Raw genomic sequence first — 26,896 nt, 5'->3', positions numbered from 1 at the left:
TCATGACTGACATGACCATTAAAACTGATGCCAATGGAGTAAATCACAGTTTTGTCATTTTGACTGTATTTATCAGACCGTATTTCATTTAGGCAGAGCTAATGTATAGCTTCTTCTGTTTAGAAAACATATACTCTTTTACAAGTCTGACTTAAAACCAGCTGTCAGGACTTCTGGAACTTTGTGATGTCACAACAAAGCAGTCACTGGCCCAACCCCAGCCACCTAGACCCAGCATCCAACCTTGCAGGATTTGGTTTCTCAGAGTGTTTACATTAAATCTACTATATTTCTAATCGATCACTCAGGAAACAGTCAGCCAATTAATAATTTAATAAATAAATAAATAATTTATTTATTCATTATTTATTTATTATTATATGTTATTTATTAATTCATAAATAAATGGTCAGTAGTCAGTAAGTAAGAGTACAAGTCCAGCCACATTTCCATGCTGTACTTTTTGCGTTTAAAATGTCACTCCACTTCCTGTTAGAGCTGGTGAGAGAAAACGTTATGTGAAAAGTCTGATTTCAAAGATGCCCCACCAAATTTTGCCCCCAGATCTCCTCACTAACTGCTGAGTCATTTTTTAAAGAAAATGATCAGTCAGCCAATCAGCCTCAACTTTTCCCCCGAGGCGGCTTAGCCTGCTGCGTGTCCCACGACAGAGCCATTAAGCCTCCTGGGAGCTGTGCTGATCCTGCCGCTGTCAGTCACAGAAGGTTTTAGGTCGACTCATAATTCACTCTCTTATTCTACAGATTTAACATGGCGGCACAATGAGACCTCCTTTCTGATTATTCTGCACTTCCATTTTTCCCTCCCTTCCCTGTCAGCTGCCACCCCGGCTCCTGGCATCAACACGGGCCAGTTATGTAAGCCCTGTTTATACCACCAGCTCTCTCTTTCTTTTTATCCATCTCCTGCCTTTCCAGCCTGACACCTTGGTGAGTGACAAAGCCACATCTGTGCTTATTGGGGAGTTTCGGTGTGGTGCTCTTCCACCGCTCAGCTGGTAACTAAGGAGATCTGCGCTTTGAAGTTGTGACAACATAGGGGGCTGAAATCAAAGTGAAATACGTGTTCTCAGGATTCTTCACAGGCAACGAGCCAAGAAAAGTCTAAAATGAATCCAGCGACTTCAGCAACAACAAGAGCTGCAGAGAGCAGGATTGAGCCAATTAAACTTCCATAAACTATAAACTGGGATTTAAAAGGAGAATCCCCTGCCCACTCTGCAGTTAGAGGAGAACTGGTATGTTGATGATGCTGATGCCTGGAAACTCACTTTGCAGAATCTTTTTAAAGCTTTCCAAGAGGTAGCTATAAAGTGAATTTGAACCAAGCAGGGGTGGGGGGTGGGGGTAAATCATGCTCAGAAGGGGCTGTGAGTGGTGTGGCGGCGTGTCACAACAAGCCTATTGAGTAAGAGCGGTGGCACCTGTTTGCTCCTGTGACAGTTAAGGATCTGAGGTCATGAAGGCAGTGCTGAGTAGATGGATGGTGGGCTGCGAGGAGCGGCGCTTCTACACTTCTTCTCTTACATAACACACACTTTCTCTCTCTCTCAGGGCTGTTTTTGGAATAAGCTTTCTAGCCTCTAAGTATATCCTGGTGTGTGTGTGTGTGTGTGTGTGTGTGTGTCTGCGCTAATGGGGCATACAGACGAGTGTGCGAGACTGTCGTTTTATGCCATGATACATTATGTGAGCTATGTGTCTGGCTTGAATTACACTTGCAGTGTCACAGTATCACTGAACAACAACCTGGAGGATGTGAGCATACGTGTCACACAACATGTTATGTAGTCCATGATGTTCTATGCAGCTGAGGTTATTTATGGGAAGTTATGTAGGTCCATAATTCATGTTTGACATCTGTGCATCGTTCTATAAGTAGAGTGTCATTCAAGCAAGTTTTAATTAATTTATTTAAAACGCTGGCACCATACTACAGGGGTTCTTGTTGTAACTGTATTTTGAGTGAACACACATTATTCTCACTTTACCACTTCTATTACATGGCTGCTAAACATGAGAGTTGCACCCCCTCAAAGAAGCTTGCATTTGAGTTATGACGTGTTGAACAAACCACTTCTGAATTATTTTCAGGGCATTGGAAGATACATAGATAAGCAATTACAAAAAAACCCTTTAGGTTTAAAGCAAGCACTGAGATTGCATCAAAAAGATTTCTTGTTCACCCGCCAGTGGCTGCATGTCGATGAGGCGCAGTGTGATCTTTACTGTTCAGAGGTATGGTATCTCTGCAGAACCAGACAGTCTCTTATGACTCAATGATTGATGCTGGGTGAGATTTTCAGTTTTCTGACTTCTACTAACAGATCCAGATCTTTCTGTGACTGTAGATGTTTTGGGTGATTAATGAAGAGGATTTTTACAGGTAAACGGGCAAAAAAGTATAATGTGAGACAAGCAGATGTGTGGGAGACACTGAAGTCTGCTAGTCTTTGAGCAACATGTTTGTGACTTTAAAGGATGCAGCCAAACAACCCAACAAATGCAATTATTAAGATTTAATAAAAGGATAAACAAGATAGGCCTGAATCTTTCAACTCAGTTCGTGAGACTTTAATTTTCTTCACCTGATGTTCCAGTATGTGGAGTCATGACGAAGTCCCTTAATTATTTTGGCCAAAAGGTAAACATCTCTGAAGGAGGGAACGCAAAGGGGGGCTGTTCATTGCGTTACTCTTCACATGATGCAAGGGGAAAGCCAGGAAAAGGCTGTGTGCTGAGCAGTGGTGGAAGAAGTATTCAGATCCTTAACTTAAATAAACATACTAATACCATACTGTGAAAAGACCTGCATTCAAAACCTATGTAAGTATTATCAGCAAAATATACTCAAATGTATTGTGCAGTAAAATGTTCCCTATTCCCTAATATATATGATGTTTTTGGATTAATGTTACTGTTGCATTACTGTGTATGTTGCATTTTCCTGCTGCAGATGTTTATGGTCTACATAATCTGGTCTACATCTGCAGCAATGCATCATAATCTATAAGATCATCATATGTTTGTAGCATTACCATCCTGTGAGAACCACACATCTATTAATAGGCAGTTTTTCATGTACTCAGGAAAAAAAAAACATCTTCAGCTTTGTGACGGTGCATTTTACAGCTAATCCAAGGAGCTTTTAAATAGTTTTTTTTTTTAGTTTTTTTTTTTTTTATAAATAGTTGATTTATTATTATCTTTTTGTATTCACAAGCTAACACACTTACCCTGTCCCCCAGCACTGCCATATCAAGTCTAGCTGTGGGCCTTGGATGAATTCATTCTGAAGGAAACCAACAGCTTTCCATCTCTTATACTTGCTTTTTCCCCCAGAAATTTTGTTGGCTAGGCTACGACCCCAGATTACCTCAAAAACAAACAAACACACTGCTTGGAGAAATCTGTGGGCATGTTTTTGTCCTGCTTTTCATTTAGACAACAAGAACCCTTCTGTCCTAAAAAGGGGGCAGGCAACCCATCGTTATGTAAGACAGGGAAATGTGATGCATCTGCTGATATGTTGAAAATTCTCTCTGGACCATACATGAGCCTTCAACAAAGCTCACTTGTCCCAGTATCATGCCAAAGACGGAGAAAAACACCTAACTTTAAATTTTGAAACAAGAAGCTTCTGTATAATTGTGCCTCGTTCTTCTTTATGCCATTAATTAATCAGCTTATCAAATTCACTTTGAGGTTCTTTTCTGCCAGCAGAGGAAAATCCGTCTTGTTACAGTAGGAGTTAGAGGCTGTAGATTCACAAATAACTTTGGTGCAAGTTACCTAGATTTTACAATAACACAACTCATGTCTCAAATCTTCAACCTAAGCAAGCTCTTTTATTATAATATATGTGACATTTAGATTCAGAGCTGTGACTCAAACAATACAAAGAAACTTTGCAAACATTTACAATGGCCTGGGGTGCACAAAACAAACAAATAAGATCCACACCCAGTGCAAAACACATGCTATGGGTGACTCTCAGCAGTGGACACTGAGCTTCATCATCACGCCCTGACCTCAAAAAGGTCAATCAGCAGATGACAATGACAGCCAAGTCAATAAGTCATATAAATGGCTCTTCCCTGAGGGAAGCTGTGGGGAGTAGCATTTCCTCAGGTAGCACCAGAGAGCTACTGAAATCTATTGATCTCTCCTGGGCCCTCCAAGGGGTTGTCCCTTTTATTGCCCCCTTTCCACCAGCAAAGCCTGACCCAGTTCAGAGTCCAGTTGGAATGTTAGGAGGCCCGTGGCTCAGGGCGTCATTCACCCAGGCAGGGAGGCAGCAGCTTATGTAACAGGAGTCATGTGAGTGCCTTTGTGTACACTCTGGGAAATCAGGCCTTGTCAGGTAACAACACTATGCAAATAGGAGCCTATTATGCAACAGGCCGTTTATGCAAGACAACACACAAGAGCACGCACACACAAACCTCAAAACCAGAATACACTTGTAGACAGCCTACAAGCGGCACACACTCACAAAGATATGCATACATATACTCTAGTAAATGCATGCACACGCACACAAACACACACACACACACACACACACACACACACACACACACACACACACACACACACACACACACACGGCACCCTGCAAAGCTGAAATAATGCAGTTGCAAACACAGCAGCTCTCTACACTCTCAACTTGCTTGCTGTGAGGTTCGCAAAGAGTTAGCGTTGCCTTAGCAACCCCTGGCTGGCTGTGGGGAGACGATGACGTGTTTGGCTGCACAGCTTGGACCTCTCCCAGCGGACTACTGTGCCTCTTCCTTTCTGACTCCGTTTGTCCTCCCTCTATCCAGTGCCCAGACTCACTTTCACTTTTTTTTTCTCCCCCAACTCAAAATGTCAATAAGTTCAACAAACATGTCAGAATACTTTCTGCACCTGACTGTGAACTCTCGCTTTCACAACGCGCCCCGGATGCTACACTTAGAACTGAGTGTCTTTCCTTTCCCCATTTGAAGTCATTTGCAATCACTTCATTTCGTTCTGCTGACAGGAGCGCAGCTCCAGGGTAATAACTAAAATTCTTGACACCACAGCGTTGAACTCCTGAGATAAGATCCCCTTGTTGAGATTCTGCTCATGCCTCTCTGAAGGGAATGCCTTTAGTAGCTGCATTTATTTGTAGGAAAGACGTGTGAGTGCTGGACCTCATTAACACTTCACACCCACCCTCTGCTGCCCTGTTTGCACCATGTACTCTTGAACCCAGTGACCCCCACTTACCTGGATGACTGTGTTTCCACCCTCTAGCAGTGCAATGGCTAACAGTATGCTCTCCTGGAAGATCCTGTCGCTGGTAGCGTTCATGATGAGGTCAATGACCAGATCAGAAGCCCCCTCTTTGTCCAGGTGGCACTGGACCTCAGCCAAACTCAGCTCCCCACGACCTCCGACACCAGAGCTGACAACTGTGGTGAAATGATTATCAGGTACATTAATACTGTTTTATTGAGATTTCAGGTAGGTTATATAATACAGCATGGGTCACAATGTATTATCATTTTCTATTATTAAATACATAAGAGTTGGAGCTGGATGGAGGCCTTTATCCAGAACCTAAGTCACTGCATTCATATCTGGTACTTGCCGCCACACAAAATAAGGTAGTGTTATTTTTAGTAATAGCTTACTAATGTAATAATTTAGTACAAACACAACTGCATTAGACAGCAATGCAAACTGCCACCTCCCCTCTATGGATCGAACCCAATGAAACTGAGAGGGCTGCAAGCAAGGCATACACTGCACCTATATTCCCAAGGATTATTCATTTTTACACAAACAGTGATCAGTGAGATGCTATTATCACATGAAGCTTTAATGAAGAGTCCAGAGGATATTTGTGATACATGGAATAAGGCACAGGTATGTTTTCTACCCATCGAACCACTACGCAGAAAAAAACAAAACAATATTAGATGTGTCTTTAATCCATGGAGACTCTTTAACCGCCACTGCTGCTGCTGCTGGACTACCACAGCCAGCCAGTGAAGCAGTGGTGGTGAGATAACAGCACCCATCAGAGCCATCTCTGGCTGGGCGAGCCACTGAATCAACAACACATCCCATTCTAGACAGAGCTTGGCTCTCTGGTCGCCTGGCAACAACACGGCCTACGTTATGCTGAGGAGAGAGCCGGTATGCTCAGTAGCAGAGCCAAGGTCCAAGGGCTTACAGGGAGTACAAGGCCATGGCTGTGAATAAGATCTCCATTTTTTTTCTCTCTGCTCTGAAGCATGAGAGACGAACGATGAGTCATATCTGTGATGAGAGACACGGAGCAACTCGCTGCAATGAATAAATGTCAGTTAGGAAAATCTGTTCAATTTCTGAATGTCAGTCTCACTTGAGTCGAATGGATGGAGAGATCATTTCAGGTTGTAATTACAACTGTTTTCAGTACAAATATATGAACCTAATGCACAAAAAGCCTACAGCTGTGGTCCAGGTGGGCGTTGTCGGCTCACTATTTATCAGTAAACCTCCTGTTTACTGATAAATAGTGGAAACTGTCAGTGACTTGTGTCACTTTGACTATTCTTTGTAATCTGTGTTACTAAAACACAAACATTTCCGGCCTCAGTGGAACACTTTCTGTGAATATTCCTGTAATGATTTTTAATTTTAACCCAGCACCAGATCAAACAACTGGCAAAACTTTGATTACAGATGATAATTCTGAACAGATGTACTGTCAGAGCAACATCTGCTTATAAAGAGTTTGTGAATGTACCACCAAACTTAATAATAAAAAAAACACAAAATAAAAAAGCAGAAACAGCCTTGTATTGCTAAGATTTGTGTGCTGTATACTGCACTGTAGAAACTCCATATCTATACTGATAGAATCTTAATTCTAACTAAATTATCATGAAGATCATTAATCTAGGTATGAGCATTTGACTGACTTAAATAAAAAATATTTTTAAACATTTCTGGTGTCTCCTGTCTTTAAGATTTTTTATTTCTGTTCCTGACTGCCTATAGCAGCTGACAGCCACTAAATACAAACTATTTTAATGTTGAATTTTTAGAGCTGTACGCCTGGCTTGGCACTGTACTGACCCAGTTTCCCAGAGGAAATCTTACCCTTATCTTTATGAGAAAACCTTATAAACACACTGATACTGTATACACACCCACCCACATACACACACACACACACACACACACCTGTAGGTGATTTTCCCTGCGCTCCAGGACCAGTGACAGGACCGTTGCTGAAGGTTGTGAGGCTATCTCTCCTCTGGCCAGGTTTGACATTCCCATAGTATCGATTAACCAAGATCTGCCGCAGAGCTTCTCCCTATAAGTGAAAATAGACGTTATGAGATGGAGTCCAGTTACAGCAACACCATGTCACAGAAATGGAGCTGGAGCCCAGAGTCAGAGTGACTGTGCTAATGTAACAGTACAAGATTGCAACAATAATGCAAGAGTACACTTAGTCACACTAATAGTTTGGTGTATCACATCTGAAAGTTCAAAGTAAAAGGCTTTGAAAGGTTACAGGATTGCATATAAGAAAACCTGTAATTCTTTATCTCTTCAGATTACATTTGCTCCATTTGAGAGCTCTTCCCTTTGTTCTTCATACTATTTTGACTCTTTTACAGCTGCTCAAGTGAATTAAATAAAAGATATTCATGACTAGAATTGTACAGAATTTTTGTGTGAATAGAAATAAACAATAAATTCACAAATAGTGCCATAGACTTGAAGACATAACAAGATAACCCCTGTGGAATGACTTCTTATTTGACCTTTGCCCTCTGATCTCAGTCAGTCATGTTCAAAGGCCACGCTATGCCCTCTCCCATCGCAACATATGCTGACATTCAGTGTTGCCCCATATTGGTTTTGGTGTAAATCAGTGGAGCACAGTGACCCACATGCTCCCTCTGGGCCAAACAACGACATAGCCCCTCAAAGACAAGATGAACGCTCAAAGTTACCGTCCATCTGTTGGTCTGCCTCACATGTTACATATCACGTAACTGACAGGGGAGTTAGTGAGTGAGTGCCATGCTGGGGAAGCAGTGTGACTGTGAGGGCCTCACGACGGTCGGTCAATCAGTTGTCGACCACCAATTAGGTGGAGGCCTGGAGCGGAGCACAGCAAACCAAACTCAGTACCTACCCTCCTGTGATCCTCCAGTTGCTTCTGTGGCTGGTTGGGATCAAGCTCCTTTAAGGTGAGGTGAGTTAGCAGAAAGCAATAAAATAAGAAAATAAATAAACAAAAAGGTCGGAAAGAAAATTTGGAAAAGAAATTAGAAAACAAAACAGGGTGTTAATACAGTGCAAATTAGTTACTTTACTAGCATGCAAGAAACTGGGTGTAAATTAGCTCATGCAGTTAAGAGGGAAGTGGCTGTGTGAGGAGAGATGTGAGGTCGAGTCAAAATCAAATCATGCAAGACTTTGTGCAGGGGTGGACTGACATAAAACATCACATACCTATATAGAAAAAGTTCATTTGATACATTAGATCTCAAACATCTAAATTTTTTGCGTCAACACAAATTTTTCCTCGGCTTATAAAACTCAGATGCTCAATGTGGAACATTTCAAACACTGTACTCTTTGGCATGTGGTGCCTCCCTCATTACTTTAAAGTCACAGTGGCAAAAGTGTCTAAATTATTTACATAAGAGAATGACGATGGTGGCGGTGGGGGAGAAACACAAGCCATGAGAATGAGGGGAAAAAAAAAAAAAAAGAAAAAAAAAAAGCTCTGTCCAGGTTACATAAGGGAGCCATGAGCTACTGACAGACACTGCAAGCAGCAATCTGGCATGGAAAAACACCTCAACCATGACATCAACCCCCCCCCCCCCCCCCCCCCCCCCCCCAGCCCTGCCCCCCACGCCCCTCTGTGCCCCACCACACTGTCTGAAAATTGGACACTTTGCTCAAAAATGAAGAGGTGGAAGGAAAGATGAACAGAGGGCAGGAGGGAGGGAAGAGCGGATGAGCGAACAGGTGAGAGGCAGTACACATACAGGGGCTGATATGTAGCATCATTTCCACAAAGGGAGCAATATGTACGGGGGGGGGGGGGTGTCATTGTAAAAGGAAACACATGGGAATGGGTTGTGACTCTTATCTATTTAGATAAATAGATGTCAATGACCAAGCCACTTGTGTAATGGGACGGAGTTCATATATAAACATGACAGATGATCTCTGATCAGCAGTGACCCATATTAGCGCCCAGCAGGCTAATATGGGTCTTAAACACACCTCAGCAGGGACTTCAGGCTCGGGTGGAGGTGCCAGCTGATTGGAAATAAAAGGCTGATGTTAGTCAGAGTTAGAAGATGTAGAATTAGTTATGTAGTAGCAGCAGTATGTAGGAAAGTATTTTATTGAAACGCGTCTCATGTTTATGGGTTGTCAGACTGGCCTAATGGTACAGCATGGATGATGAGCAGCAGTAACCTAATGAAGCAAGAAAGCAGAAGCTCTGTATACAAAAAAAAAAAGAAAAAAGAAGCTGTGCCTTCACCACACTATAGACCACTGTCTACGGTGCTACACTGTGTTTAGTATTTTGTGGTTCCCTTTTAACCTCCTGCTGCAAAGTGTTGCTGCCTATCCCCTACATGACTCTGCATTTATACCAAGAATGATAGGAGCCAATAAAAGCAAAGCTATGCATAGTCATTTAGGTACCAACATGCACACTCATATTGGTTTATATAAAGGCCACGTGAGAATTATTTTTTGTAATCCAGCAGCTTTTTGACCTGGTGTTTCCACATAGAAACATATTCTGTTTCTTTCTGCTGCGCTCCGCAACAGTGGTAAAACAGTCGTAAAAAAAAAAAAAAAAAAAAAAACTCTGCTCTTTGATAAACACAATAAATATCATATTTTCCCCAAAGCCTGATTCAATTCTGAACAGTGAATTTTGGCTTGTATAGATGGAGCAGCAATGGGTCATAAAAACATTTTTATTTTTCAAACTAATGCACCTGACAATACAAGTTTAACAATTCAGCAATTAAAAGCATTGTTTTTCAGTTCCTTTATAAAATCTGAGCAAAGTAAAATAAATATTGCAAATTGGCAATGAAGTAATGAACCATAAATAAAACAATTTCTTGGCCCAATAATATTACATCTCTCAATTTCATAATGTCTAATTTAAAACAAAACTGAATAAAGTAATATTTGATGATACAGAGCGTAGAGGCCTTCAAATTCAATTTGTTTATTAAACTAAACAACTGACAATAAATAAATAAATAAATAAATACTTATACATACGCACTCACACACACAACATCTCACTGCGCAGCGGGCAGCAGCTGTGAGAAGCTGAACATCAAATATGCAACCCACTGCAACATGGGCATATGCCTCCCTCTCTGACCCGGACATGTTGGTTTATGCTGATTAATTGGAATTTCCCTGTATCAAGCCTCCTTTTACGTCAACACATTGGCTTCCACTGAAAATTGGTTGATGTGTCACACGTAACTGAAGCTACATTCAACATCTACTTCTAATTCAGCTCAGAAACAAACAGTGATTTGGATGGTGGAACATAATAAGCGCCATATGTGTAATTTGACCTAATTTGCAGCATTAACTACTGTCAACTGCTCGCCTGCAATTTTCTTGTGTAACAAAAAAGATGCATCAGCTGGACAGCTTCACCCCGTAACTGTCAGCGTTGGCTCCTCTTGTTATGCTTCCCAGAATGTGTGATAAAATCTCTACAGTGGAAATGCCAGAAAAAAACAAAACAAAACAAAAAAAAAAAAAACAAACACAATGAGATTCGGACATTTGTGGACACAGAGACAGCAGAGGTTATATGATCTCACTGACAAGCAAAATCTGTAAACTCCTCCATAGACGCTGCTCTTTCCTTGAGGCGCTGCCAGTGGTCAAACAGTTTCCTCTGTTTAGAATAACATAACTAAGAGCCCTAACCCATATCCCAAAACAGTCAGACACAGTGAACTGCTTTACCTCATCTCACTGAGAAGTCATAAAGGAAATTGACTGTTCATAATGAAAGAAAACGAGTCTTCAGGGAAAAGGCCAGAAGGGCGGTTTTTGTGTAGCACTCTGCTGACAATACAAGATTGGCCCTCTGCCCTGTAACAGAGGCAGACCACAAACAATTAACAGGTGTTAACTTTGGCTGAAGTGCACACTCACTGCCCCCAGCCCCAAAACCCCAACTTTCCCATGCCCTCCCACCCTCCCTTGTCTACCCTGGGTTTCCTAGATCAAGGTGCACCACTGCTCCTGTCCCCAGAAAGACATCTCTGCTGCAATTTTATTGCCAATTACCACTGAAGGTCACACATCAGTGGAGAGTTTAAAATTCCAGGAAAACAGAGGAGGAAAAAAAAAAAGAAAGAAAATTGTTGGCTCTTATGTAACTGCTGCCTGGGAGCTGGCAGGAGCCCAAGAATCGTGCAGCATTAAGTTAAGGAAACTGGGACAGTGCTGTGAATGGCTGAGGAACATCAGCAGCTCCCCCTTTTGACGGAGTGGAAAAACAGCAACCTGGAGTCTCCTGACTTCACCCACAGCAGCAGGCAGGAGGACTAATGAGGACAAGGAGTCTATCTGAGGTAACTTGGCAGAGGTAGCGATAGGAGTGGCAGCTGGATAAGTTGATAAGTGCTGGCAGAGAAGAAAGTGAAAGTGGAACGGACAAAAGAGTCATATCTGTCCAAGGTGTGATGGGGATGTGGCTGGAAAAATGCATGAGGAGGAAAAACAGTAATCTACCTGAACAAACAGTAATTAGTCAGAATAATAAGGAGATTGTGATGGGCTGGCAGAGCATAAAGAGCTGTAAATACACGTTCACACATCCTCACATAGATAGACAGACCACAGACCAGAAACAGCCCGTAAAATAACATTTCATGTATGGGTTACATACTCAGCCCCCGTCCTCAGCAAACTGTATTACATCACCAGAAAAAGACAGAGACTCCGATTTCTTCTGACCCCTTTGACATCTCATAGTCTCACAAACAAAAAGAAGTTTACATGCATGTGATGGAAACACAAACACATGCACTAGATGATATGATCGGGCCTGACAATGAGGGTGGCAGGCTGGTCATGTCTTGTTTTTTCCCCGGCTCGCATTTTATCATGTTTCTATTTGTGGAAGACTGAGATAACCACTGGTAATGGGTGAACCGTCACTCTGCTTTATCCCACTCTCTCATCACTCTGTCTGGATATGCAAAATCCAGCCCACAGACTTGGTGAGTAGCAACTAGAAGAACGATGGGGTCTGTCAAACAGTAGTGAAACTGACAGCTGCACTCATTCCTAGAGACCTTTGGGTGGGTGTTGTGGTAGGTCAGAAAGCAGTAGTGGGGGTTACATAAGAGCTATCATGGCCGTTTATCTTTGCTACTGCTGAGGGGAAGCTGAGGTTTTGGCCTGTCTGTCTTCCATCTGAAAGATATCCACACATGTATTGCCAGTCACACGAGTGTGTGTGTGAAGGAATGACACACAGCGAGTGCTGGGCGTTAAAGGAGTATGTGTACATTCTTGAGATGCTGCAAATGGGAGGAGTCGATGAAACAAAGCACTGGTCTCTGAGAAGAACAGCTTGGCTTTTGTGGAAGCCGGGGATTTCCATTGCTACAGTACCAGGCGGCATGTATGAGGAGGGAGGGAAGGAGGGAACATAAGAAAGAAAGACACAACAGAGAAACTGAGAGCATGTTGCTTCCTGGCAACTCTGGAAAGACCCTTTCCAACAATTTCTCCATTTCCCCAGGTCATTGTTCACTTCCTTTGCACTCACCACCACCTTGATTACGCCTGCCTGTTTTTCACTCTTCAGTTATTTTCCTGCTGCCACAGATTCTCCTGCTCTGACAATGTGAACTTTCAGTTTTGACAAATTTACTGATTTCAAGAGGAGCCACCACTTCCAGGCAGAAAATATCAACATGTGCTGACCCAAGTAATGTTAGTAAAACAATCCCAATTCAAGGCCCACTTATTAGTTTCTTTCCAAAGCTTTCAACCACATCACAAAGCATCTATCTATCTACATCTATCTAGCAGATCTATCTATCCATAGCACCTTTAAAGCACCTTTAAAAAGCTCCTGAAAAACTTAGAAAGTGGACCATGACTTGAGGCTGTTAATGCCTCATGCTTAACTTAATGTTGAAAGCGCCACAAAAGAACTGGGAGGTAAATCTCGAGTTGAGACCATTTCATCCAATCTTATATTACTATCCTACATAAAAAAAAAGTTTAAAGAGCAAAGCAATAAAAATACTCAAAATAAGAAAAACATAACAGGAAAGCAAAACAAGCACAGTTTTAAAAAAAAGAGTAAAATGGCTCAGGTCACCATGAAAAGGACTTTAAAAATGTGAGTTTTAATTTTGGCTACACTGAGTTGCCCAGCTAAGACATTTAGGTCAGGGGTCAGACCGATAAAGCTCAGTCACCCCTGATAGTCAAAAGACCCTGACAGGATCTCAGGCTGTGCTTCAGTATATAAGGAACTAATACAACTAAAATGTACCAGGGATCAAATCCAGTGAAGAGAGACAAGTATGAAGCCACTGTGTTGGTCAAAAGACCAGTGGCTAACTTGAGTAGGCTAAAGGTAGGTGGACTGACTTCAGGTTTGAAAAAAGAGAGCTGCACCAGTCCAGATGAGAGGAGACAGAAACATGGACCTGTGGCTATTACGGTGCCCTAAAACTCAGACAGTATCTACTGGGGGGTGGTAGAATTTTTCGTTCTTGAAAAAAACTAAATATAAACAGATCTGTGTAGGACAGGTCTCATCTGAGGACATCAGTGAGTGGTGACAGTGATACGGTTCCTCTGTAGTCACACCCATACTGTAAGATCATACTGTGAGATCCACTCACTATCACAAACAGAAATGAGAAACCACTTTTATTCATTTCCTTAAGGCCACAGGTCATGACCACACACATATGCAGTCTGCTTGGGCCCACGTGTTATGAGCTATCTGTTAGATGGAATATCCCCAGCTATATATACACTCGCACCTGCTCTTGTACTGGTGGCAAATAGCCTAGAGGAAGAACACGCTCTCTCACCGCCATCCATCATAAGGGGGCTGAGTGACCAGAAAAAAAGAAACTCTGTGATGTGATGTAGTGTAACACAATAACCCTAATAAATACCACAATGCCAGTTTTTATTGAGACTACCAAGTTGTTAATGTGTTGATTTAGTGTGATGGTACAAATGGCAGCATCATAGCTGGGAACACTGCAGTTACAACCTTGCTGTATTTTCATAATCAAACTACTTTTGGACTGTAAATAAATAATGATTCATAAATAGGAAAAAATGGAGGGCAGAGTGCTGACTTTAAAAGGGCATTTAGACCATCATGATAGGAAATTACAATTACAGAAAATATAAATGGATAAATAAATATTAAAAATTCATTGAATACCATTCTGACAATCTGTGATGTATATTTGTATATTTTGTATATTTTGTTACCCCAGAGCAAAAATATTAGAAGAACTTTACAGTAATTAAAGTAGTTAAAGTAATGAAATTCAAAGCAACAACACTACAAACTACAGCCTAGCTCTAGAAAAATTAAGGTCAAAATTATTTTTATTTCTTATTTTTATAATGGTTTCATTTTATAGTCTACAGTCATTTCTATCTTCTTGGTCACTCAGTCTACACTACATTTCCCCATTACTTTTTTCAGGATCTGTGGGTCGATATGAAGGAGTTAACTATGAAAAATTAGAAGGTGTGACTAAAAAGGTAAAATGAAGTTTAAAGAGATTCCAAAATGTCAAAATATTTGACACGGTTTAAATGAAAATAAACAAAAATGAAAAACTCTCCCTCAATGGAAATTCCAAGGCCCAAAAGTCCCACACAATTTGTGATGAGCAATCATAGCTGCATAAAGCTGCTGTTACAGATGACTACTCTGTTGCAGACTTTCAAATACAAGGACCAAAAATAGTCAACTTAACATCGGTTTGCAGTGCTGTTTGCTTGCGTACACAGAAAGTATTCAGTAAATCTGTCTTCTTCTAAAATCTAATTTCTTCCTTAAAGTCAGTACACGACCATGTACAGGCACCACAGACAAGCAGATTGCATGACATGCTAGCTCTATGCTACATTTTAACATGGAGCTCAGGAACAACTCTCAGCACACGACAGGGAGGGATGGACTGAGCTGCCGACACGTGTCACAGGTGAGAATGTGATGCTAGAGAGTCTACTCGCTGCACAAGCACATCTATGCTGTTAGTTGGAGACAAATCTAATGTACATCACAGTAGTAAGTAAAATGATCAACCTCAGCCACATCCATTTCATCATCAAAGGCAATCAGCTGCAAGAGAAGAAGTATAGGGGGCAGAGAGTTAGTAGAGCTCGATTAGTGATGCAAAGCTCGGTCACAAGTGTGCAAATGTAAAGCTCCTCACAAACACACACACACACACACACACACACACACACACACACACACACACACACACACACACACACACACACACACACACACACACACACACACACACACACAGTGAAACAGTGAAAAGACAGCATGATAAAGCTCAAAACCAGAACAAATTAGTAATAGTAGAAACACCTTCCCACCTTCATGTTTCATCGTTTTACAACACTGAAATCACAGACGATATCAAGCTCGTCTGACACTGATCAACAGGAAAGAGATTTTTACTTTTAAAATAACTTGTTGCAGGTTTTTACCTTCACAAATATTCCTTCACTCTTGTTGGCAAACACCCGAAGCTGCAACAATAAAATTTGTTGTATTGGTCTCCCACCTCAACACTATGACCTTTTTCAGTAGTGAATTTTTCACAGCACCAACATGTAATTTACATTACTTTACTTGCAGGGGTGTTCAAAGCCTTTTCCTTGTGCCCTTTCCCTGATTGGGACTTGCAGATGCAGATATATTTCAGCCAAAATAACTTGTCACATCTTGATTGCACAGTGGGTTTTTTTTTCACATTGACATTTAAGAGTCTTCTTCTTGGTGATCAGCATAAAACAAAATCCCAATTTCATCAATTGTGGTTCAATGTCATTACACAATAAAACATGAAAGCCTCAGTGGGGGAGAATACTTTCAAGGCACTATACATAAAGCGTTTTCAACCTCCACAGCAAACCTTTGGTTGTATTCAGTTTACTGTCATAACAAAGACAAGAGTGGGCTGAGTCCACGCCGACAGACAGACAACATGCGTTCAGAAAGCAACGGAGCTGCTTAAACCAACTCCTGCTCTAATCATACATGTTGTAAAATGTGCAAACAGAGCTTTGGATCTTATGATGGCTGATGGGACTCTGTTCAAAAGCTTCGCAATAATGTCTTCATGTTGGCTTTAACTTAGCGAATAGATATTATTTGAAAGAAAATATAATATTTAATTATATAAACATTTAAGTATTACATAATACAATTTATATTTTATTAGTCTTAATACGCTCAGGACTGACTTGAGAATAAATGCTATTCTGTCCTATTAAAGTTTTTTTCATATATATATATATATATATATATATATATACACACACACACACATTTTTGTAAACAAGCACATACATGTTTTATTGTTTCCCACCAAAACACATTTTCTTTAATATGTTGAAACCGAAACTATTAACCTCCATGTTAACTCTCACAGTCTTCCTCTCTACCTCTCTAACTTTTGCTGTAGCTCTGCAGCCTTTCTTGTCACATTACCACCACAACTGTTTTGCAGCTGTTGAGTTTGTAGGTTGACTTTGTTTCAAGCTGTGAAGCATTAGTGCTGCTGTTGATTTAGCCTCATACTGGAAGACAAGTGGACAGAGTTGAAATGATTCACTTATTGGAGATTAGTACAGAGGGCATTAGTGGCCAATGGATGTCGTGTAAAGTAGCTGAGTGAGAGTTGGAGCATGTATGCTGTTAATAGTGTTAATAATGTTAACATTCATTCCTCTGATCACTTGGACTTACTGTTTGATAGTAAGTGTTTTTGGACGGAAGCAATGAGGGAATCTGTTCTTACTAAGTTTGTGTCATACGGAAAATTAGACATGATAGCGAGAAATAACAAACCGCCCTGGCTGACAAACAACAGATGTGATGACACACAGTACATATGGATCATTTCTGTTCATTGTGCTGCACAGGCTCCAGACGCCACCAAAGGGACTTGTCTCATATTTCATTTTGCTACTTTTTGATCATATGTCTCTCAGTTAGTTTGGTGAAGTGGGACAGGAACACTACATCCTGAGATGTGAGCAAAGTGTTTTATCTCATGTGTGGGTGAATATTGGGCATGGACTACACGCAGATGATGAGAAACAGGAAACATAAGGTACATACCTTCTCCCCATAGCCCCGGTCTTTTGTCATCATTTCCCTCAGTGTCTGCAGCACTTTGATGCACAGACGCTCCTCATTCTCCTCCAGCAGCTGCTTGGTGTGTTTGATCAGTCTGGTCAGGGGAAGAAAGAAGAAAGTGAGTACATACACATGGACTGATGGAAGTTGCAGTTCTTTGCTGAGCATACCTATAAAGATCACACCAAACTGTTTTGGCTGATTTCCTTCACAGAATAATCTTATTTTAGCCTAAAACAACAGATTTGGAGGAGAAGAGCCCGGCAGCAGGCATGAAGCAGGGGTTATTCAGCTGTGAATTTGGAAAACTACTCCTACACACCCTGACACTGTAAAGAGCCCAGTGAGTTCTCACAAAGCACAACATAACACCAAATTTATGTGAGTGTGCGTTTGTGTGTGTGTGTCTGTGTGCCTGTGTCTATGCACATGTGTGGGCTACCTAATGTATCATCTAGAAAAAATAACTCCCTCATTCACAGCTATGGCAGAGAGCTAACATCTCAAGCTAATTGCTGTGCTATGATGTTAGAGAAAGACTAGTATGGACACTTGCAGCCCTGAGTTCAACAGACTCTCAGGGTGTCTCATCTCCACCAGTAACCTTAACTATCTGAACTGTCTGGTTAACCCAGCTCTGATACTAATGGCAAGAGGTTCAGACTCACTTTGAAATGAATCCCCCACTTTCACATTTCTTGCGAGCGTCCGTGTTCTCGGGGAAAAGCAGCTCTGGACGGTGCAGGACGTCCACTAGCACTGAGAGCTCAGCTTGGACCAGTGGCCTCAGGCGGTCCTCCAGCGCTGACACTATGTCCTACGGAGCATAGTGCCACACAGCCAGAGGTTAGAAATGATATGAAACTGTGGTTTTACTACAAAAGACTGAAGCATGTTCTTCTAAGAGTTCACTGACTTCCTGTGAACAGACATCAAAGAAAACACTTTTTATCACTTTTTAAACACTTTTATCTGTCAGTATCTATTTTACATGCATCCAAATTAGTTATTTCAACCAAAAAATCCAGCTGTGGCCAACATCAAAATATCTGTGTGATTGGTTTATGATTTAATGGATCAGAAAGCAGAAGGTGATAAATCCAGTACAACACATATTGTGAGCAAACAAATCAAACCATACGTATGATGCACCACCACGCCCCACTTCTCTATGCACTTCCTGTCACATCTGGGGATAATTAGTGAGAAAGATGCAAATAAGCGAAGCTGCATCATAAAGACCAGTTGTCTGATAGTGATGATAGGAATGTGTGGGCTCTTTAGTGAGCAGTAGAAAAAAAAAAGGCCAAAAAAAACATGAACGTGAAAAAAGAAAAAAAGAAAAAAGAAAAAACAGTAGACCATGAATAGCACTGAAGTGTATATGGTGAGAAATTCTTTTTTTCTATATAAAAAAGCCATGGGAAAAAAAACACAGGAAAGGAAACCATGTTGGGAATCATTTTAATCTCAGTTTGGGAATGGGCTGGTGACGTGAGCTTCGTAAAATAGGTCAGAAATTCCACTTAACGCTGAGTCATGTGTTACAAGAAAATAGGGTGTAACAGCTCGGCCTCTCACTAAAAACACTTCTTTACCAGGATACAATTAGGAACCACTTCTACGGTATTTTGTTTGCGACACAGTTACCAAAAGCATGACATCACTCTTGGCGTTGACAACAGTTAATAAGAGTTTTGACTGGCCCACGGTGCTCACACACCACATTTATATCTACAGTTTGCAAATTAAAGTTGAGATGTAAAAGCAGACTGAGCTTATTCTATCCTATTCATCACTGAGTCCTCCTGCCACAGTATTTGGATCACACTAGTATTAACTGCTCCCCAGTACCATAGTGCCAAGTTCAGGCTAGGTATCACAGCTTATCATGTAGCATGACTTGTTAATAAATGTATTGTAAACATAGCTTTTGTGAGTGTTATAGCTTATTGTTCTGCTTTTCCTGCTGCAAAAAGCCCAGGGAGGAAGAGGAAATGTACTGCTCTTCTCCTGCTGTCTAAGGGGTGATATATGTGGGTCAGATACACCAGATGAGACACTTGAAAAACATGCACCAAACACCATATCTGATCTATATCATAAAACAAATGATGAATTAGACATTTCACTGTAATTGTCGCTGATTTCTTTGCTTCCAACATTTGATTTTTAACAATAAACTCAAAATGACAAAAATGTTTTTTCATGTGCTTCTCAGTCCACAAGTGCAAAAGTGTTATTTTGAGAAAGTTTACTGTTTGTATTGCATCTTTTTTTTTAAATTTAAAACACTGTGTCCAAAAATGATCAGTTAGTTTGGCATAGGGCTTCTACAGCAGCTGCTCATCTGACCAATCAATACAGACAAAAACAACAATCGTTGCGCGTGCTTGCTGTTCATTTGGTGGTTTAGAGTATTTGTTTCTTGATGGCTTGTACCACTCTGCCATTAGCTGTGTCTGTAGTACACGTCATAAACGCTCTCTGCATCAATGCGTCCTGTTCCCATCCACAGTCCGTCTTTGTTTATACTCACAGCTGACAGGAAGTCACAATTCAAAGAATCATTTTATTTAACATTAACATTTGCAGCTGATTTTCAACCATGTGAGTAATGTTTTATTTAACTTGTGTTTTCACATTTTTTCTGCTTTGCTAGTTTTTGTTGCTTTAACCTTCAGACTGCTTTGTAATATCTGTGCTCCGTTTGGATTTTTGCTATTGCACCACCTTTCTGTTTGAGAGATCACTGTTGATATATGTCAGATTTAATTATTAAATCAATTAAAATCATTAAAAAAAACAAATGAATATTAATTACACTGAAATTGTGAAACAAATGAATAAAAACACAGCATGTCCTGCTACCGACCTGCAGCCTCTCAATGATGTTTCTGTAGTCTTTGGAGGTTGTCAGGCCAGAGTCTCGTCTGGAGGTGTTTTTAGCAGACAGTCTCCAGTTCAGGATGCTTTTCTGCACAACGTTATTGGACTTGACAAACAAGTTGTTCACCTGACTGTCCAGGTCAACTGGGATAGCAATGGCTCTGCTTTTAGCTGGGTAAAGGTAAGAATATAGATATTTAATGTTTTTAACTTTAACACAATGTTTCCTGATGTAATGCCAGAGGTTGGTGGTGGTTTTCTAACACAGTGTCTTACCCACGTCTGAGAGGACTTTAATGCAAGCCTCCACCGAGGCCTTCTGAACAGGGTTCAGCCAGTTACAGTGATATACCCTGAACACTCCCTGAAGCAGTTGTACGAACACTGGCTGACGAGTCTGCAAGACAGGGAAAAACATATGAGTAAAAAAAGTCAATAAGATAAGGTTTAAAAAATTTTTTAAAAATAAATAAAAAAGAAGGAACAGTGAATAGGAATTTAACAACCAGTGAAGGACAATTGTGTTGCCTCACTAGGTTTGACTCAAAATCCCATTTGTGCTACACATGTCAGTGTAAGGATACTATGGCACCTATGGTGGAAGGGTCTACAGCCTCAGGTCCAGTGGGCCAGCTGTTTATAATCATGTGCAATCCCAACATAACAATCCAAACCACTGTGTCACAGAGTACAACTGATTTCTACCACCATAATGAAAGAGCAATCTATCAGCTGGCCACAGCCCTAGAGTACAATAAATACCTCAGTTATCTTTCCAAGAATGGCGGCCTGTTGCGAGAGAAAGAGGGTCGTGATGTCATCATGTATTGGTAAAACGTCAGCAAGCAGAATTCTCAGAATGTGCATAATGGTTACATGAAGGAAAATCAACAACTTCTGCTGGAGCCAACTTAAAACAAAACAACTCCAGAAACATCTGTACAACTACACCACAAAGTTGCTGCACAAGGGATTTGGCAATCTACGGAGGGTAGTGGTCATGATTTACTAGGAAAGTTGTGGGCAACAGGACACCGCCACACTGTGGTCTAAGAAACAGAGTGACCAAGTTGCAAAAGTGCATCATCTGCACCATGTCCCAGCAAAACCTTGTGCAACACACCCACAGATCTGGGAACAACAGAGTCTATGTGCTGACTAAGCTATGAAAATGTGGAAACCCACACAGTGAATATACTTCTTCACATTCAGAGGCTGGTGAAAACTAACACACCCGAAGGTTGGGAAACAAATGTGGGGGAGAGTCACCTTTACTTACATACATATGGCGAGCCATCTATGCAAAAGGAAGAATGTCATATTTTGTAGAAGATGCATGCATGTGAGGAGAGTTCCTCTATTTCAAACAACTAAACTGAAGCATATACATGACTTATAGACTTAAGGTGGCAACTGCAAGACTGTTTGTAATATGTATTGCAAATGTTATAATCCACGGTCCAGATTACCTGCAGGCTTGTGCTCTGGTCGGAGAAAGGAGAGCTGAAGAAACATGTGACAATGCTCATGACTGTCTCTGTTACATAACGCTCAAGCATGGTATCCGCATGTTTCCTGTCACTGGTGTTGTTGCACACCTAGGCAGGGACAGAGAAGATATCAGCATGACGCACAGCCACTGGTTCACACTTCCTGCATGTGGGGGACAGGTAACATATGTTCGCCCCATGCTGCGTTGACATAATCATCCAAAGCCATGACATAACATAGCATTTTCCTTCTATCAATCACACTCGTCAGATACATTGTGGCTTACCCTGCAGATGTCCACCAGGAAGTTCTCAAACAGTTTCCACATATGGTTGGATGTGTAAATCTCCTTCATCTCCACCTCTGTGTCGACATAGCAGTGGTTGAGGAAGTTGATATAGGCGATCTTAACCTGTCAGAACACAAACACACAAACTTAATAAGCCACATTTACTGAACAGGGGTTAGGTTGATGATCCATGGACACAGGCTAGTTGTCAAAACACCGACTGTTAAAATATCCGGCACACAGCAGCAACACATGTCAGCTCCAAAGTGTTTTAACAGGCACATCTGCCTACTTCAAGTTGACTATTCATTAAGAGCTGGAAACATTTTCCTTAACGTTATGGTCCATGCTGGCTCAACATAATGATGCAATTCATGCTGCTGGCCTCTGATGCACCTGGAGTGTGTGCAGGCTGCAGGAGTTTACTGAAACCCGGTTCATCATTGGAATAGTCCATTGTCCAGTCTGTGGCCTGTGTCTACAGCCCAGCATATCAAAAACTAAGAATACGACTGCAGATTTAAGATGCTGCCAACAGAGGTTAGTCAAGTGTGAATTCTGTACACACGTATTTGACAAGAACAATTGTTTCTGGGTATCATCAGAGATACCAAAATGTAATTTGAAACAGATACTGATTCCAGGTCTTATACCTGCTATAAAAATACTTTACGACAGTATATTATATTTTGTATCTTGCAGCGAATACTGCCTGGAAGTCATACCTTTAATGCATTTATGCTCACCTGATCTGTTCAACTGTTAAAAGGGGTTCATCTTTACGAGTGAAGTTCTTTTGTTATCCAACACAAAGCTCTTATAAGGTCAACCATGTTGTTTGTGTTTGCTTCTTAAAAATGACTCATTTTATGTGATATATTAATATTAATATTTATCTTATTGTTAAGGTTCACTTAGGCCCACTTTACTGGCAGAGACCTCTTTAGAAATGAAAGCTACATAATCCAAATGCAAATACCACAAATAGAATGACCTCTTGTTAGTAATGATAACGCAGATGACAACAGCTGATCATAAAATGTATATTTTGTGGACATAAACACCCTCAATTCAAAGATGAAAGCCTGTTAATCTCATTTTAACTTTCAAGTAGAGAGGTAGAACAACAAAAAACTAAATCTATTTCACTTTAAAATGAATGAATAAAACTCTTCATTCATACCTCAGGAATGCAGTCTTCATGGGTGACGACCCGCACAATATCATCCAGGGGCAGCAGGGAGTTACATTTGATCTCAGTGTACACGTTCTTGCCCTCTGTACAGACAGCCAGCAGTTCCACCAGGTGGATGTGGTACATCAGAGGGCTGTTTTCATCCATGCGGTCCCGCTCCGAGCGCATCATCTGGACTAGAGTTTGAAAGGAGGCGCGATCGTTGTAGAAGACCAGAACATCCTCGCCTGAGTTCACGAGCTGAGTCGGGACATGACAGTAACAAGATGTCTAGTTAGTATTACAGTAAATCTATTAGTGTCCCTGACACCTCTCTCTCTTTCTGATTTACTTGAATGGTATTGCTAGCAATGCTAACTTGCTTTTTCTGATGGTATAAGGATCATTGAACAGACCTCGGCCATGACAATGTCCTGACATTTCTTAATGAACTTGTTCTCAGCCTTCACTATGGTCTGCAGGAACTTCAGATACTGGACATGACGACCATGAGTCTCAGTGCAGTGGACAAAGTGTTGGACCACACGCTCGTTGATCTCACTGCACAGCTGGAAGTTATTCATGAAGATGTGCTGCATGGTGACTGCCTCTAAGATCTGAGAGAGTCGGAAAAAGGGAGGACAAAAGAAAAAGTGATGTAATGGAAAAAAACTGTAGAAAACAATCACAAAGAGGAGCCCTGTACTACTCACCCCTGGGTTAAGAAACAAGTTGATATGCTTGTGGAGCAGAGCCTGATTCTGCTGATTTCCTGCACAGAAATTCTGCAGAAACTCGTGAGCTAGTTTCATGATCTCCTGCATTCGGACATCCTCACCCTAAAGCACACAACACAGAGCCACACTTCTTTTTCATTTTGACATGAATGGGCAAATCTGTAAAAGTGTAAATCCTAATTATTCTGCATGTGATGCAGTATTTGGTTCCGGTGTTGCACCTTCTCGTACGGGATCTGCAGGAGCTCAAGCACCACACTGTGAGCTCCCATGTTCCTCAGCAGCCTCTGCTGCTGTTTCTTACTCTTCTTCCCTGAGCTCCCCTCCTGGACACACAGCTTGCTGAGGCGCAGCAGGATCTGAACACAAACAGCAGGAGGATTTTAATCACAGACAACATGTCACAAATATGAAAATACAAGATTAATATAAAAACAATCACACCTCTTTTACAACCCTGTAGTTGTAACTGCTGGTGCTTTCTGTCTTCTTTTTGTCAGAACCTAATGAATCTCCCTGCAAAACAAGAAGCAGACAAGACGCTGTATAGCATTACTCCAATAAGATCTATATTGATTTGTCAGGTTATTGTACACTGTACCTTCTTTTTGTTGTCGGACTCTGAAGGTCCATCTCCGTCCATCCCATCCTCTCCTTGTCTCTTGTAAACCCACAGTTCAGACTTCTCCACAATGGACCTCAGTTGGTCAAGATCTGACTTGATCTGCTTGTAGTTGTCCACATCCTGACTTGTCACCAGCAGCTGGACCTAACATGAAGTGAAGGGAGATCTATATGTACAGACTTCATGTGACACATCCATAACTTCTGGTTTCTGGTGCTGCACCAATTATAAATGTGTGAATGTGTGCATGGTCAGATATTAAAAAGGGACTGTTCAGGAGTGGTAGGGCGTACTTGTTTGAAGGCCATGAGGACCTCCTGCCTCTGGCTGAAGTGTCTAAAGAGCAGGTGAAGTGCTCCAGACACCAGAGGAGGGTAGTCATGCATGGTCAGGTGCAGCAGGACCCTTAGGAAGGTACGACCACCATGGTCATCCAGGTCTAGTGGAGTGTTCTCCTCGCTGTAAAGACAGTGGAATAAAAATTGCGTCAACTTTCATCCTTCCTTCATCTTGCTTCAAAAAAGGCTTTGGAAAGATTAGCAAACCATGGATTACCTTCCTCCAAAGATCCCCTCTGCCTGTTCCTCAATGTTCTCAAAGTCAAGATTACCTAGAGTTAGTCAAAGTAGTTTTCAGAATAAATGCTTCAAATAAATCAGTTTGTATTCATATGGGACGAAATGTGTAAGTAATAAAATCACATGGTTTCATGCCTGGCATCTGACCTGGGACATTATTGGTTCCATTCTGACTGGCAGTATTGTCTCCTTGTGGGTTGTTCTCATCAAACTCACGTTTAAAAATACAGAGCAGGCAGGAGATCCTGTAGTCGAGCCGTACATTCAAAATGAACTGAAAGACAAGGGAAAAAAAACAAACAATGCAATTGAGACAAAAGGGCTCAGCTTTTGGGTTTGAGGTAGAATCAGAGTTCCTGTGCGTTACCTGTAGAATCTCAATGATCTTGAGCTTCGTGTCCATGACCATGATGTCTTCTCTCTCTGGTTCAGTCTGAGTTTTGACCACATCTCCCTCTGGCTGATGAGTTGGTGTTGTGGGAAGCAAGCCGCCCCCTCGCAGCACTACCTGGGTCATCAGCTCCCCCACTCCATGAATGGACTTCATCACGTTGCTGCCGCCTACAGCATGTAAACAAAGGAGTAAGGCCGGGAACACACTGGCAGCATGGCACGTGTGTGGTGGCGGCTGCGGAAACTCTTAGGTTTGATTTTGCAAACATAGTTAACAGGTTAGAGTGGACACACTGCCAGCCTTGCAGCTGCATCGCTTGATGTAGAGACTAGGCGTCTCTTAAAACTTACACCTTTCACTATAGTTTCATCGTCTAGGCTGTATCTGAATATTACACTGACATGAAAAAATATAAATATTATCATTTAGACTGGGGGTATTTTAGTGGCATTTTCAAAATTAAATCAGGAATTAATTTATAATGAAAAGAAATCCAACTTTCGCGGAGCCTGCTGATGGCCATTATCCAACACACGCTCTATGTAGAGCTGGCAGCAGCAGCAGACATGCAGCCTGTGTGAACACACACACACGTGTATGCGAGCCACAGCAGCTTGTCATTTTGCTTTAATACACATCTATGAAGTTTTAGTTGTGATGTCGAAGATTTTCTTTAAATTACAAAAACAAGATTTCTTCTTTAATTGAATAAATCAGTCCTTCAGTAATGTGTCTCTGCAAGAAAAGCAAGACCCTACGGGAAATAAACTGACATCCCATGGAGATGGATGTGTACCTTTGTTTTCCTCTCCCTTCTCGATCTTGTTGATGGGGTATATGGTGCTGACATGTACACAGTCTAAAATGTTCAATAAGATCTTTGTCAGTCGCAGCAGGTCGCTGAAGTTGTAGAAACCAAAGTATATGAGGTTCCTTGCCAGGTTCACTACCTACAGGCAAGAGAAATCAAAACCACGGTTTATGATTTAATTAAACCAGTGTGACTACTCATCTGTTCATATCATTCACACATAGGCATTACCTCAAAGGTAAGCTTGTTTTTCTCCTTGTCAGAGAAGGGAATGTTCTGCGACACCACCTCTCTCAGGTAGTTTTCCACAAAATCCATTGTGAGGCAGAACCGCTCTTTGATCTCATCTCTGGTGGTTCCATCGTTGTCATAGCTGGGTAATTAGATAATTAGAGGAGAATCACGTCTAAGAGATGAACTGACATCTCAATGGAAATACATG

General features: G+C 41.3%; 1 protein-coding gene across 7 annotated transcripts in view; it reads right to left on the bottom strand.

The window, feature by feature from the left end:
* itpr1b (inositol 1,4,5-trisphosphate receptor, type 1b) overlaps positions 1-26,896 on the bottom strand; it is an 86,042-nt gene that overhangs the window by 32,548 nt on the left and 26,598 nt on the right. For 2 of the 7 annotated variants that reach the window (XM_071493928.1, XM_071493929.1), the window contains 20 exons: positions 26,686-26,827; positions 26,440-26,593; positions 25,617-25,810; positions 25,397-25,523; positions 25,227-25,281; positions 24,965-25,130; positions 24,648-24,815; positions 24,491-24,562; positions 24,268-24,405; positions 24,023-24,148; positions 23,726-23,926; positions 23,319-23,570; positions 22,133-22,258; positions 21,825-21,953; positions 20,632-20,752; positions 20,342-20,526; positions 18,135-18,283; positions 17,449-17,560; positions 7,227-7,359; positions 5,277-5,461 (listed from right to left, as the gene is read on the bottom strand). In XM_071493928.1, coding sequence (XP_071350029.1) covers positions 5,277-5,461; positions 7,227-7,359; positions 17,449-17,560; positions 18,135-18,283; positions 20,342-20,526; positions 20,632-20,752; positions 21,825-21,953; positions 22,133-22,258; positions 23,319-23,570; positions 23,726-23,926; positions 24,023-24,148; positions 24,268-24,405; positions 24,491-24,562; positions 24,648-24,815; positions 24,965-25,130; positions 25,227-25,281; positions 25,397-25,523; positions 25,617-25,810; positions 26,440-26,593; positions 26,686-26,827 — 2,935 coding nt within the window. Of the gene's footprint in view, positions 1-5,276; positions 5,462-7,226; positions 7,360-8,193; positions 8,242-9,299; positions 9,336-15,390; positions 15,427-17,448; positions 17,561-18,134; positions 18,284-20,341; positions 20,527-20,631; positions 20,753-21,117; positions 21,145-21,634; positions 21,653-21,824; positions 21,954-22,132; positions 22,259-23,318; positions 23,571-23,725; positions 23,927-24,022; positions 24,149-24,267; positions 24,406-24,490; positions 24,563-24,647; positions 24,816-24,964; positions 25,131-25,226; positions 25,282-25,396; positions 25,524-25,616; positions 25,811-26,439; positions 26,594-26,685; positions 26,828-26,896 lie in introns of all 7 variants that reach the window. The other 5 variants (XM_071493923.1, XM_071493922.1, XM_071493925.1 and 2 more) reach the window with 5 other exon arrangements.

The sequence above is a fragment of the Trachinotus anak genome, unplaced genomic scaffold, assembly GCF_046630095.1.
Source record: "Trachinotus anak isolate AG129_WGS33_773 ecotype Australia unplaced genomic scaffold, CSIRO_AGI_Tana_v1 ptg000013l, whole genome shotgun sequence".
Lineage (NCBI taxonomy): Eukaryota > Metazoa > Chordata > Actinopteri > Carangiformes > Carangidae > Trachinotus > Trachinotus anak.
This window is presented reverse-complemented; position numbering and strand designations above follow the sequence as displayed.